Raw genomic sequence first — 15,763 nt, 5'->3', positions numbered from 1 at the left:
CTGGCCAAGATGAAGCATAGCAGTTCGACACATAGTGGGGCAAAAAAGTATTTAGTCAGCCACCAATTGTGCAAGTTCTCCCACTTAAAAATATGAGAGGCCTGTAACCAAAGGAGGAATTGGCTTTGGGGGTGACCAGTGAGATATACCTGCTGGAGCGTGAGCTACGAGTGGGTGCTGCTATGGTGACCAGCGAGCTGAGATAGGGCGGGGCTTTACCTAGCAGAGACTTGTAGATAACCTGTAGCCAGTGGGTTTGGCGATGAGTATGAAGCGAGGGCCAGCCAACGAGAGCGTACAGGTCGCAATGGTGGGTAGTATATGGGGCTTTGGTGACAAAATGGATGTCTCTGTGATAGACTACATCCAGTTTGCTGAGTAGAGTGTTGGAGGCTATTTTATAGATGACATTGCCGAAGTCTCAGTCTTCAGTCTCTCGGTCCCAGCTTTGATGAACGTACTGACCTTGCCTTCTGGATGATAACGGGGTGAACAGGCAGTGGCTCGGGTGGTTGTCCTTGATGATCTTTTTGGCCTTCCTGACATCGGGTGCTGTAGGTATCCTGGAGGGCAGGTAGTTTGCCCCCGGTGATGCGTTGTGCAGACCGCACCACCCTCTGGAGAGCGGTTGAGGGCGGTGCAGTTGCCGTACCAGGTGGTGATACAGGCCAACCGGATGCTCTCAATTGTGCATCTTTAAAAGTTTGATAGGGTTTTAGGTGACAAACCAAATTTCTTCAGCCTCCTGAGGTGGAAGAGGCACTGTTGCACTTTCTTCAACACACTGTCTGTGTGGGTGGACCATTTCAGTGTGTCTGTAACGTGTACACCGAGGAACTTAAAACTTTTTCCTTCTCCACTACTGTCCCGTCGATGTGGATAGGGGGTGCTCCGTTTGCTGTTTCCTGAAGTCCACGAAACAGCAGAGGGGGCTGATAATCACTGATGATTATCAGGGACACACACTTGCACATCCTCCACACCTAGAGAGCTGCATGACTGAATACATTAGTTTGCCATTTAAATTAGCTATACTTTAAATGATCACTCAATTCTTGCACTGCAAGTAACTTAGGCATATTGATGATTGAAGCCATTGTCAAATAACAGAAAACCTCCATCAGGCGCATGTCGTAACAATATGTATACCAGCTGAAGCTTGCTGTACTTCACCTTTTGTTACATAAACTATGGCTTAAAATATGTTTTCTGTTTCTCTTGCGAAGGCAAAAAAAGAAGAAAGCCTCTTAAGAACTTGTGGTTTTAGACTCATCTCTGGTTGAAAACCCAACAGCCGCAAGACTCAGCTCATTGCGTGACGTGCCCTGGATTGTCATGTCTACACTGTGGAGGAAACTATTTTATTTTGTTTTTATTTCCAGACATTTTAAAAAGAAGTAAGAACCATATAATGTTCTATGGGAGGAAGTAGTTAAGTAAATATCTAGAAGTTTGGGTGCGGTGGTCCCTCTTCCTGAATCTGCGATCATATGTTGCATAGTTTTTCAGGCTTTCCTTAATGTCCACACCATGACCCAGAGTGACCCCTGACTGAGTCCTACCATTACATGATTCTTGAATGAATACCATGTAACTAAATAGGGGTCTGATCAGTGTTCGGATTAGGGTGGATGTCAGTGTTGGCGATATTCAGTAGGGATCCAGCTATGATATTCAGTTGGAGCTCTAGGGCATACACTTCACAGAGTAACTAAGATATGAGTGTGATAATACCGTTTTAAAAATATATTAATGTGAATGAAATGGAAAAATGGAACAGCTAGTGATCCTGAAGTTACATGGAAAACACATTACACATTACACACTGCCATAAAGATCCAGACTTCTAAGCAGAAGCCTCATGTTGTGGGACTATCACTTCTACCACCAGGACATTTTAACTTGGGAAAGTCAAGCCCTGAAGTTAATTCAAAACATATTCTCATTCACGGGAATAGAAAGGGAATTCCAGGGGAGTGTCACAGTCATTGTTTTACTTTTGGATGCCATCAATAAATATCACCTGTAGAATTCCCCTGAAATGAGGCTTGGTCAAAGTACACGGTACTTTACGGGGCGACTAAGATGTTAGTGCAGAGTGCCGTTTTTAAAAGAAATGATGGATATTCATGTGATTGAAGGGGATCAGCTAGTGACCCTGCCCACTGGGCACAGACGTCAATTCAACGTCTCTTCCAAGTTGGTTGAATGTTATTTCATTGAAATGATGTGGAAACAACGTTGATTCAACCCATGCGTGCCCATGGGTGAGGTTTACATGCAAAACACATTACACACTGCACTATGGTGAAATAAAGATCCAGATTTCTTAGCGCCTACGGTTGTGAGACATTCCCACTTCTGCCATCATTGTAGACAATATTTCAAATTGGGAAACTCATGCCCTGAAGTTTATGATAAACACAATCTCAATCACAGGAATTGAAAGGACATTCCAGCTGGATGTCACAGTCATTGTTTCACTTTTGGTTACTAAACATGTAGAAATCCCCTGCTTGAGATTAGGTTTGAGGAACTATAAAGTAGTTCCGCGTCCATATGTGGGTGATGGAGTTGTCCTCCCATTCATCAGCGCTCTCATTTCATTCGTCACATTTGCGTCATGTTTTGCTACAGACGCGTGGCCACGCCCGCTTTTAGCTGCTGAGGAATTCCTTTGCCCCGCCTTTTTCTGTGACTCGCTCCAATCATCCCCCAAAATCTAGCTGGCTAAGTAAAATAATGCATTGCCTCTTTTGATCGCAGAATCAATTTGGTATCGATAGACAACCCATGGGCACATATCTCGTTTTGTTTGTGTCGACGAACGTCAGAAAAAATACCTTTCTAGGTTGTGCTACCTAATGTTTTCCAGGTAGTTGGCTTAATAGCCTCGATGCACAGCACAGGGTTAGTTATCAGTACAGTTATTTAGCTAGCTAACGTTAGCTATCTTTGCTTGAAGTGTGGGCTGCCTATTGTGCTAGCTAGCCAGCTACCGTTAACAGCTATCTGATTTGCTGTGTTTGAAATATTTTCATATTTCTTTGAGTTGTCTTCATTCTCATCACCGGTGGATATGGGACTACTCTTTACCAAGCTGATGACTGTCTTCGGAGACAGAGGTAATCAGTTGTGTGCCTGGATACATTTAGCTAAATTACTGCTATTATTGTTGCTCCTAAGTAACGTTAATCTCCACTCCGTGCCTGATAATTTCTGCTTGCTTGGTTTGATAACGTTAGCTGCTTTGTAGCAGAGTGTTGTTATGGACTGGATTTAAATTATGAGAACGCAAGAAAAACTATTAAGACGTGATTTTCAATAACGTTAGTGACAGTTTAAAAAATGGTTAATTTCGGCACAGCCAAAATTGTAGCTAAATTTCTAACTACACCTTCCAATAACTGGTTAATTTCTGTCGGACACGAGATAGTCCGTACTGGATGTTCTGTTCACTGTGTCAACGTTCTGCACACGTGTCCCGTGTAATTATCTGTTTTCTATGTAGCGGTAGTGATAGTGAATTGCATTAATATTATGTAACCAATAACATTTTGTCAATCAGTACTGTTTACCTCGTTGATGAGATGATGGCAGGTTAGGTCGCTGGGGTTGACTATCAGGGTCAAATGGCCCTTGTTTTACCTAATAGTAACACTGCAAACAGAGGTTTTGACCCCTTTGGATAATAAAGATGTCTGCCCATGTTTTTCATATCTGGTATTTGAATCCATGGCTAGACCCTTCAAAGAGAGTCCATCAGTCAGATGTGTTGTCATGGTGATGTTTGATTAGCTTTGGGAGTCACAGGTCTGTGAACTGCAATCTGCGTGTCTGTTGTGTAGAAGTGTGTAAATCACTTTCCTCTTTCCTTTTCTCATAGAACACAAAGTGATCATAGTGGGCCTGGACAATGCTGGGAAGACCACTATCCTTTACCAATTGTGAGTGATATCAAAATAGATTTGTATAATTCATGATCACATAAGTCTCAAATTTATGCAAATTATATTTAGAATCACTTAGTCATAACAAACACTCTGTCCTCTCAGCCTTACCAAAGAGGCGGTTCACACCTCCCCCACCATTGGCAGTAACGTAGAGGAGATCTCTGTACGCAAGACCCGCTTCCTGGTGTGGGACATCGGAGGCCAGGAAAGCCTGAGAGCCAGCTGGAACTCCTACTACTGCAACACAGAGGTACGGATCTCTTGGTGTGTGTGCCGCAGAATGTCTTTGTCGAGGAACAGCATGTTTGTTTTTTTTATGTAACAAAGTGTGTACAGGTTGGTTTCTGGCCAGTTACAGCTGGAGTAGAAATAGAACCCTGATGAAGGTGCTAATGCCTAAACACTTTTAGCTTTAACTTCCCTTTCCCTCCGAGACTGTCTGAATAGCTACAGCTGGAGACAAGATGTTTTCCAGCTCGCCAACGATTAGGCCAACACTGAGTTATTACACTTTAACCGGCAGCTGATTGTTGTTGTCATTGATAAGGCATGGGGACACTATTACATCATCTGTTACAGAACTAACCATATCAGTCTGCTGTCCTGAGTATTCCTCTAACACACTAGACTGTTACTGAAGTCATGTTTAAATGTTGATGAGATGAGAGCACTCAGAGCCTGGGGTAAAGTTTAAGTGAGTAAGTTGGTCCCCTTTGGCCTGGGTATTCAGTTGTTTTGTCTCTTTTTAGATTGTGATTCTGGTTGTGGACAGCACAGACCGCGAGCGCCTAAATCTGAACAAAGATGAACTTCACCGCATGCTTGCACATGAGGTAACAACCACCTGGGGATTATGGGAAGGGGGAGGGAGGATCAGCTCAACCTCACTGTTTAGATTTTTTTTTCTGAAGACCAGTTTCAAATGCAGGAAAGTACACTTCATTCTTAACTTCCTTTTTCCTGTATGTGACACACCAGAAATATCAGCCGATTGTAATTTCCTTATTGTATCAACAGGTGGATGATTGAGGATTACTTTTAAGAATAAGGGCACTTTGTTTTCTAGGTGGTTCACGTTCCATTGTCACTCACCTTATTTATCTTTTTAAAGGTGCAATATACAGAAACCAGCCATTTCCTGGTTGCTAAAATTGTAATAGTTCACCTAATTTCAAACAACAAGCAATCCAAACTGCTGTGAAATATCTTTTTGATAACCAAAAATATAATATTTTTAGCTGTTTGAAGCTGGTGTATAAAATTGCTTCTTAGGCTTGCTTTCAATGAGAATGACAGATCTATAACTCACATTTCTATGTGAATTTGATCAGGTGGCCCAAAAAGTGACATATTGCAGCTTTAACATGTTGACGCGTGAGCTGTGTTCATGCTCTCAATATGACTCATATCACCACTACAGAGCAAACAAACTGATTTCAAACAATGATGGGTTGTTTCAACATTTCCCCAGTGTATTGACAGCTGAGCTATTCAGTTTCTGTTCCGCTGATGCTGCTATTTTCTATTATCTGAGACGTCGCAGCAGAGAGATTCTGTAGATTTCCACAGGAAACGCTCAGACGTGTAAATATGTTGAATATAAAAACGACATAATTGTGCCTCCTGTCTGGCTGGTGTGTAGGACCTACAGAATGTAACCCTGCCTTTCTCTCCTGTCCTGTCTGACTGGTGTGTAGGACCTACAGAATGCTGCGATTCTAGTTCTGGCCAACAAGCAGGACATGAAGGACTCTATGACAGTGGCAGAGATCTCCCAGTGCCTTACCCTCAGCTCCATCACAGCCCACTCCTGGCATGTACAGGCCTGCTGTGCCCTCACAGGGGAGGGGTGAGTACACTGCATAACTACAGACACGCCTGGGCCTCCTCCGTGTGTGTGTATTATAACATTCCCATAAATAACCTTAAGTCACTCAAACACAGTTTAATTTTCAAAACCATTTCCATCTCTTTCTCCTAACCTCCAGACTACCTGCCAGTCTGGACTGGATGAGGTCTCGTGTCCTGGCCAGTTAGAACTCCTTCCGTGGGCTCATCCCAATTGGAACCAGGACAGCTATCCTTTGATCCAACAAACACAACCTCTCAGACGTCACAGCCAAAGCCACAGTGCCCAGATCAGGATCTCCACTATCTGTAGTGACACTGCCCCTCTGAGCCCCAGGGGTGGCCCCAGTCCTGCCCTGTCACCCTCATGCCTTACCCAGCCCTTAGTGTGTATGCCAGGGCTGACCAGAGTCCAGGTCTGACTCGGGATAGAGGAGGCCTGGAGGAACCTGGCATAACCTTAGCTAGACATGCCAGGGTGTGCCAGTGTGCATGTGCGTTAGCATCTATGTGTGGTGTGTGTGTGAGACTCCGTTCTAGAGGTCCACCATGTTTACATAAGAATCCCTACCTGTCAGACCTGACTCCATGAGGATGACACAATATGCCCCACATAAGCTGAAAAGGGACCTATCACAGTATTTAAGCCTCCTGTCCTCATGAACTCCACAGAGGTAGAATGGGAGGTTGCATTGGATTTCTTTAACATACAGATTTGTACCTCTGACCTTGAGGAAAACCACAGTACAACAGGTTAAGAGGCCAGACCTAATGGTGATCAGACTGGTGCTCAGCCTTTTAAGCTAACAATGCACAAATTACTTGAAGTATTTATATCAAATAAGAAAAAAGGGGTTTGCTTGACAGTGTAAAATAGTAGCATGCTTTCTGTAAAAAGCAAGATGACAAACAAGTATTGTCTGATTTTAAAACAGGTTAATCATGTATTTTTATATATATACAGTGGCTATGTATTTTACGGTACAAAATATTTTTTGTACAAATAAATGTTATTATTGATAACTGGTGACTGGGCTGCCTATTCTGTAGGAGGGGAATTACACATGGAACAATTTGGGAACGCCTGAACCAATGATGGATATACTGAACAAAAATCTAAGTGCAGCATGCAACAATTTCAAAGGTTTTACTGAGTTACACTTCATAGAAGGAAATCAGTCAATTGAAATAAATGTATTAGGATTTCACATGACTGGGCAGGGGTGCAGTGATGGGAGGGCATAGGCCCATCTACTTGGGAGCCAGGCCCAGTCAATCAGAATGAGTTTTTCCACACAAAGCGTTTTTTACAGTAAGAAATATTCCTCAGTAACCCCCCCCCCCTTCCCTTCTCGGACGATCCCATAGGTGAAGAAGCCGGTTGTAGAGGTCCTGGACTGGTGTGGTTACACGTGGTCTGCAGTTGTTAGGCCGGTTGGATGTACTGCCATATTCTCTAAAATGATGTTGAAGGTGGCTAATGGTAGAGAAATGAACATTCAATTCTCTGGCAACAGGTCTGTTCGACATTTCTGCAGTCAGCATGTCAATTACACACTCCCTCACAACTTGAGACATCTGTGGCATTGTCGTGTAGCAAAACTGCACATTTTAGAGTGGCCTTTTATTGTCCTCAGCACAAGGTGCACCTGTATACTGATCGATCTGTTTAATCAGCTTCTTGACATGCCACACCTGTCAGGTGGATGGGTTATCCCAACAAATTTGTGAACAACACATTTCTGGGATCTTTTATTTCAGTTCATGAAAAAATGGGACCAACACTTTACATGTTGTATTTTTGTTCCATATATATATGGAACACCCATGTCTTGCTCCCATGCAGATTTTGTATTTGCCAAGGAAGGCAGATTAATGTTCTGTATTATGTCTGATTAGATGTTAATAGAGAGAAACTGCTTGCTTGTTTAAGGCTAAAGTGATTTCGGAATTGGGACCAGATTTTAATTTAACTCACATTTCTATGTACATTTCGTGGGGTTGCCGAGGTGCCTTATTGCTATTGTAAACGGGTTACTAACGTAATTAGAGCAGTAAAAATACATGTTTTGTCATACCAGTTGTATATGGTCTGTTATAAACTGGGTGGTTCGAGCCCTGAATGCCGATTGGCTGGCCAATATACCACGGCTAAGGGCTGTTCTTACGCAACGCGGAGTGTCTTGACACAGCCCTTTTAGCCGCGGTATATTGGCCATGTATCACAAACCCCCAAGGTGCCTTATATTAGCTGGTTACCAACGTAATCAGAGCAGTAAAAATAAATGTTTTCTCATACCTGTGGTAAATGGTGCCACGGTTGTCAGTCAATCAGCAATCCAAGGTTTATATTCCGAACAGTTAACAGCTGCATTACACTTTATTTACTAGTCTTGATAACACCAGCCCCTCCACAGCTCGCCCATTAATTAGCGGGTTCAAAATAGGGGGCATCCGGATTTGAACCGGAGACCTCTTGATCTGCAGTCAAATGCTCTACCACTGAGCTATACCCCCACTGTACTGTAGTAGCAAAATAAAAGCTAATTATCCGAAGGACTATGTTCATATATTAGAAAAACATTGTTTTATGCGGTAGTTTTTATTTTCGGCACAAAAAAAAATGTATTTCGCGGGTTAACTATGTTTTTCAAGACGTGTTCGTCTGTTAGGAGAGCGCACACTGTGCACTCGTTTCCTCCACTAGGAGGAGACAAATACATGTGCCTCTTGGGTGATTTCAGTACTGTACAGTACACTGTATTTTATATATGCTATCAAGGGAGAAACGAATGTTAGTGTTTCTTTGTATCTTTTTGTCCGTAACAACATCAGTCGGCTCTCATGCATGCCCAATGATATATATTTTTTTATGAATATGCATGCACCCTAAACACATTAGATACAAATATGGGTTTGGTCACAGTGGTAAACCTCAGATAGTAAAACTCTAGTTCTGTCGTGCATTTCATTCGTGCATTTGCCATACAACAACAACAACCACTCACATGACACATTTCGACCAGTTGAAGTTTTATGGTGTGTATAGGGCAGGAATTGATGATGAGACAATTAAGGGTGCAGAATGTTGTTAAAACCATGACCGTGGAAACCAAAAATGTGCGAAAAGGCCTGTTGAGAAGACAATGCAACAAACAAAAAACAGCTCTGCAGATCCTTATTACATCCCAGCCACTTGAAATGACATTGAGGTTTATTTGCATTACAACAAGGAGATTGCATTCCTCCGAATTTCAAAAGTAAATCTGGTGGTGATAGAAACGTGTACATTTGAAAATAAAGGAGAGCCGCACACTCTAGGCGCTCAGATGCAAAAAAATGTAATATCCAACGTTTCGACAGCCAAGCTGTCTTCATCAGGCTGTCGAAACGCGGGATATTACATTTTTCCATCTGAGCTAGAGTGAGCTAGAGTGTATTTCTCCTTTATTTTCTAGTGTTCTACTCCGCTCGCCAGCACCTCGCCTACTAAATAGTCGTGCGTTTCTTTTTCTTCTAGAAACGTGTAAATGACTAGAGAATGACTCTGACAATACAATGAATGACCTTCCATCAGGCATGTCTGCTACACTTCCTCAACAAGGGATTTTAAGGAATGGGTACCATTTTAACAGCTAGTTTCTCCTAAGTGAAGGATAATCCTATGGGTTATACCATGGACAATAAATATAGGCCTGATAGTATGGCGGCAACAATGTCTGACAGTAATAAACCTAACCCTTTTACAGTAACAGTTATGATCAGGTAACATGTTTTAGACTACCAGCTGATACTATGAGCTCCCATTGCTATTGTTTTTTAAAATTGTGTCTTGTATTTAAGATTGTCCACTGTGTGGTCCCCAAATACTTTAAGTAACTACTTCAACTTGGTCAGGGATAACCATAACTATTCCACTAGAAGGAAAGTACTTAAGTACTACTCATGTCGTTTTTTGTGGTATCTGTACTTTACTTTACTATTTATATTTTTGATTACTTTTACTTTTACTTCACTACATTCCTAAAGAAAATGATGTACTTTTTACTCCATACATTTTCCCTGACACCCAAAAGTACTCGTTACATTTTGAAGCACAATTCACACACTTATGCTTAATTTGTAATGATGTCTGAGTGTTGAAGTGTAAAAATGGCACCATGTGGTTTGCTTAATATAATAAATGATAATAATAGAATTACTTTGACTTTTACTCAAGTAGTATTTTACTGGGTGACTTTCACTTTTACTTGATTCATTTTCTATTAAGGTATCTTTACTTTTACTCTAGGATGACAATTGAGCACTTTTTCCACCCCTGAGAACCAACATTGATCCTTTCAGATTTAAGAGCGGTATGGGGAAAGAACCCTTTTTGGAATTGTTGGGTTTCTGACATGATTTGGAATAGTCTTCCAAAGAACTTGAAATTCATAAAACCTCCATGGTCCATATCAAGTTTTCTCACTTAAAATGGCTAAATAGTAGCATGTCTCGTAAGTGAGCCGTAAGACTACATTATGTGGGTGAGAAGAAAATGCTCCCATCTACTGGACAGGTTGTGGTACTACTAAAAAAGCACCACAGTAGAAGTAAACTTTCGAGATTAACTCTGGTATCCTTGATGATTTTCTTAAATTGTAGGTGGAGCCATATCCAGCTGGACCGCTCTTATGTATGTATTTTAAACATGTCTAATAAATGAAATTAATCAATCAGTCTTACAATATATATTTGTAATGGAAAAGGAATAGAGATATACATACATTTAAACTGTAAACTGGTTAAAACTGACCATATGTGCATGTTTGTTTATAGATCTGTCTATGTCTAGGCTTCAACATCCCCATATTCTGTTTGTCTATGGCAGGGATGGGTAACTTTGATGGGGGTGGGGGCAAAGGGAAAGTAATACAAAAGTAACTGAAAGTTATCAGATTACGTTACAGAGTTTGGGTAATCCAAAACGTACGTTACTGACTACAATTTTGGACAGGTGACTAGTAACTGTAATGGATTACATTTAGAAAGTAACCTACCCAACAACCCTGTGTTCACTCATGACTGTGTGGCAGCGCACATCTCCATCTCAATCATCAAGTTTCCTGATGACAGAACAGTGGTAGGCCTAATTACCAACAACAACGAGACAGCCTACAGGGAGGAGTTGAGAGCTCTGGCGGTGTGGTGCCAGGATAATAACCTTTCTCTCGATGTCAACAATACAAAGGAGCTGATCGTGGACGACAGGAGACAGCAGAGAGAGCACGCCTCCATCCACATCGACGGGGCCACAGCGGAGAGGGTGAAAGCTTTAAGTTCTTTGGCGTGTGCATCACTGAGGACCTGAAATGGTCCCTTCACACCGATAGTGTGGTGAAGAAGGCGCAACAGCGTCTCTTCAACCTCAGGAAGCTGAATAAATTCAGCTTGGCCCCTAACACCCTCACAAACATCTACAGATGCAACATTGAGAGATCATTCTGTTCGAGCTGTATCATCGCCTGGTACAGTAACTGCACCGCCTGCAACCGCAGGGCTCTCCAGAGGGTGTTGCGGTCTGCCCAACGCATCATGGGGTGAACACTGCCTGCCCTCCAGGACATCTATAGCATCCAGTGTCACAGGAAGGCCAGGATGAGTGTATCAAGTACCTCAGCCACGGCCCGTCCACTACCATCTAAAAGGCGAAGGTGCATCAAAACTGGGACCGAGAGACTGATAAACAGCCTCTATCTCCAGGCCATCAGTTAAACAGTTATCACTAGCCGGCCTCCGCCCGGTACCCTGCCCTGAACCTTAGACACGGTCACTAGCCGGATACCAACCGGTACTCTACCCTGCACCTGTACATAGAGTTGTTGAACACTGGTCACTTTAATAATGTTAACATACTGTCAATGGTGGAAAAAGTTCTCAATTCTCATACTTGAGTAAAAGTTAAGATACCTTAATAGAAAATGACTCAAGGTAAAGTGAATGTCACCCAGTAAAATACTACTTGAGTAAAAGTCTAAAAGTATTTTGTTTTAAATACACTTAAGTTTCAAAATTAAATGTAGTTGCTGAAATATACTTAAGTTTCAAAAGTAAAAATACAAATAATAAAACATTCCTTATATTAATTAAGCAAACCAGAAGGCACAATTTAAAAACATTTTTTTTTACAGGTAGCCAGGGTCACACTCCAACACTCAGACATCCTTTAAAAACAAAGCATTTGTGTTTAGTGAGTCCACCAAATCAGAAGCAGTTGGGTTGACCAGGGATGTTCTCTTGATAAGTGTGAGAATTGGATAATTTTCTGTCCTGCTAAGCATTCAAAATGTTAGGATTACTTTTGGGTGTCAGGGAAAATGTATGGAGTTAAAAGTACATATTTTTCTTTAGGAATGTAGTGAAGTAAAAGTAAAAGTTGTCAAAAATATACATTGTAAAGTACAGATACGCCAAAAAACTACTTAAGTAGTACTTTAAAGTATTTTTTACTTAAGTACTTCATACCACTGCATACTGTTTTACCCACTTTAAATGTATATACTGTATTTTAGTCATGGCTCATCCATTATAACAATCTCCACAGAGGAACTCTAGAGCTCTGTCAGAGTGACCATCGGGTTCTTGATCACCTCCCTGACCAAGGCCCTTCTCCCCCGGTTGTTCAGTTTGGCCGGGCGGCCAGGTCTAGGAAGAGTCTTGGTGGTTCCAAATGTCTTCCATTTAAGAAGGATGGAGGCCACTGTATTCTTGGGGACCTTTAATGCTGCAGAATTTTTAAAAATATCCTTCCCCATATCTGTTCTTTGACACAATCCTGTCTCGGAGCTCTACAAACAATTCCTCATGGCTTGGTTTTTGCTCTGACATGCACTGTCAACTGTGGGACCTTATATAGACAGGTGTGTGCCTTTGCAAATCATGTCCAATCAATTGAATTTACCACAGGTGGACTCCAATCAAGTTGTGGAAACATCTTAAGGATGATCAATGGAAACAGGATGCAGATGAGCTGCAGATGAGCTCAATTTCGAGTCTTATATCAAACGGTCTGAATACTTATGTAAATAAGTATACATTTGTAATAATTTCAAAAAAACTTTTTTTTTTTTCAATCATTGCACCCACACTGCTCGCGTGCGCCAACGAGCGTCTGAGTAGCCAGGTGTTAAATAGAACTTAGTTCTATTTGTGACGCTCGACGCACTACAAGTCCTGTCTCTCCCATCTTCTCATTGGTTTTTAAGAATATATTTACCCACGTGGGTGATTGAAAGATGAGCCGACTCCAGTCCAGTCGGTTGTGGTAATGCATCTTAAAGTTGGTTGCCCACCTCCATAGAAAGTCTAAAAAAGAAGAAGAAGCCTGAGGAGAGGAGAGATTACTAGAAAACAAACGTTTACCCTTTTATCTGTTGATTAATTGTCGGAGTAGAGGACCTTGTGCATTTCAGGTAAAATGCAACCTAATGTGTTTATATCCCAAGACAAATTAGCTAGCAACAGCAAGCTAGCTAGCTAAATTGCCATAAATGTTTAATGCTTTTCAACCTGTCCCCGAATATAGTTGGTTCAGAGTTTGCTTTAATATTTCAACCTGCGTGTCCTGATTGCATCTGGTGTGGCGGGACAAAATCAACATGCGTGCGATGGCGCACACGGACACACTCGCGTATGCCATCTGGTCAGCATGTTAGGTCTCTGGGACTGAACACTTCCCTCTGCAACTGGAACCTGGACTTCCTGATGGGCCACCCCCAGATGGTGAAGGTAGGCAACAACACATCCGCCACATTGACCCTCAACATGGGTGCCCCTCAGGGGTGCGTGCTTGGCACCCTCCTGTACTCCCTGTTCACCCACGACTGCTTGGCAGCGCATGACTACAACACCATCATCAAGTTTGCTGATGACACAGCGGCGGTAGGCCTGATCACCAATGACGATGAGATAGCCTATAGGGAGGAGGTCAGAGACCTGGCAGTGCGGTGCCAGGACAACAACCTCTACCTCATTGTGGGCAAAACAAAGGCGCTTATCATGGACTACAGGAAACGTAGGGCCGGACACGCCCCCATTCACATTGACGGGGCTGTAGTGGAGCAGGTTGAGAGCTTCAAGTTCCTCTGTGTCCACATCGCTAACGACCTATCATGGTCCAAACACACCAACACAGTCGTAAAGAGGGCACAACAATTCCTCTTCCCCCTCAGGATGCTGAAAATATTTGGCGTGGGCCCTCTGATACTCAAAAAGTTCTAAAGATGCACCATTGAGAGCACCTTGACTGGCTGCATCGCCGCTTGGTATGGCAACTGCTCGGTATCGGACTGCAAAGCAATACAGAGGGTACATCGCTGGGGCTGAACTCCCTGCCATCCAGGACCTCTATACCAGGCGGTGTCAGAGGAAGGCCCTAAAAATGGTCAAAGACACCAGCCACCCAAGTCATAGACAGTTCTCTCTGCTGTCGCACGGCAAGCGGTACCAGAGCGCTATGTCTGGGACCAAAAGACTCTTTTTGACTTTATGCACACACACTGAACTCTACCCACACACTCACATGTACTTACACTGACAATCCAAAACCCTGCACACACACACACACACACACACACACACACACACACACACACACACACACACACACACACACACACACACACACATACACACACACACACACACACACACACACACACACACACACATACATACACACACACATACATAGCCAAGCTATCATTGCTAATTTTGTATTTATTCCTCATGTTTCTATTTTTCTCTTTTATAATTTTGGTTTTGTTGATCGTATTCTGCATTGTTGGGAAGGGCACATAAGTAAGCATTTCACTGTTAGTCTACACCTGTTGTTTACGAAGCATGTGACAATAAACATTCTCTTAGTTTAGATTTGATCTTATTTCGGGATTAGAAAAGTATTTATGAATCATTAAAAAAATGGTTTGGAGAGCCTTTACACACGAAGGAAAGAAAACGGTGGTTTGATTCCTTCAGAAAATTGGCACATTCAGTTCTTAAAACTGAAATTATTGTACGTAGAATTATAATAGGGAGAATAGTGTACAATAGTAGGCTATACCCTCATCTATTGCTGCACTAACCATGGAACTGTGTGATGACACAGCCAACTATTGCACCACACGTCGGGTTCAAACTGTTACGGCTTTAGTCGGCGCTCAGCTCCATAACGATTTAATTAGCTTTAGCTTACTTGTCGTTTAATTAAAATATATTATCAACTGCCACTAACGATCTTCAGCAACAACCGCATGGCCGTGGCGGCGCTTACAGAGGAAGAAAATGTGTATAAATGAAACAATGTAATGAAATGGAACGATAATGTAGGCTGTACCAACTGAATGTGTGTTGTTGAATGTGTGTTGTTAACAGGAATACTGACGGTCAGTACTGATAGTGTGTAATATTTATCATGATAGAAATAGGAGATAGAGAAAGTCGGGGTAGCCTATAATTAAGACATTCGAGAGAGTGCCCATCCCTGCGAGTTTCAATACAATGCTGTACAATTTAAGTTCTGCATAATGGCACAGCATTTCAGAAACGTTACTGTGGGAAAGTTGGTTCAACATTTGTCTCGCGATAATAAGGTCAAATATATCTAAAAGAGGTGTCGTTTATATTTACAATTCCCTTATCCAAACGGATTACTCATTTACCTAGCTCTTATTAACAGCTCTTATCAAGTTGTAAATTACAGTGCATGAAGAACACAGAGCCAATGGTGTTACTGTTATTTCTACCAGGAAAAATACAGTAGATGCTTTTTCCACTTGGAACCGCTAGGTTCCATAGACCTTATTCATTGTTTCCTTCTGCGCAAAGACGGTGGAATTATTAGGGAATTAAGTCATGGTCAGAGTCCGGATATCTATAGACACATTTCCACCACACCTTCATTTATTTCATCTCCACCCAAAACA

The 15,763-nt window shown here is 42.1% G+C and overlaps 1 protein-coding gene and 1 non-coding gene across 2 annotated transcripts; one reads left to right on the top strand and one right to left on the bottom strand.

Annotated features, from left to right (window-relative positions):
• Positions 1-2,684: 2,684 nt before the first annotated feature.
• LOC139422195 (ADP-ribosylation factor-like protein 5B) lies at positions 2,685-6,824 on the top strand. The gene is made up of 6 exons (XM_071173362.1): positions 2,685-3,125; positions 3,887-3,947; positions 4,056-4,203; positions 4,703-4,786; positions 5,651-5,802; positions 5,942-6,824. Exons 1-6 carry the CDS (start codon positions 3,080-3,082, stop codon positions 5,988-5,990), a joined length of 540 nt encoding a protein of 179 aa, XP_071029463.1. The 5' UTR covers positions 2,685-3,079; the 3' UTR covers positions 5,991-6,824.
• A 1,422-nt stretch (positions 6,825-8,246) lies between these two features.
• On the bottom strand, positions 8,247-8,318 carry trnac-gca (transfer RNA cysteine (anticodon GCA)). The gene has a single exon. It is a non-coding gene; the product is annotated as a tRNA-Cys (tRNA).
• Positions 8,319-15,763: the final 7,445 nt, after the last annotated feature.

Source organism: Oncorhynchus clarkii, chromosome 12 (assembly GCF_045791955.1).
Source record: "Oncorhynchus clarkii lewisi isolate Uvic-CL-2024 chromosome 12, UVic_Ocla_1.0, whole genome shotgun sequence".
In the NCBI taxonomy this organism is placed as follows: domain Eukaryota; kingdom Metazoa; phylum Chordata; class Actinopteri; order Salmoniformes; family Salmonidae; genus Oncorhynchus; species Oncorhynchus clarkii.
The sequence above is the reverse complement of the archived record's forward strand: the minus strand, read 5'-3'. Positions and strand labels throughout refer to the sequence as shown.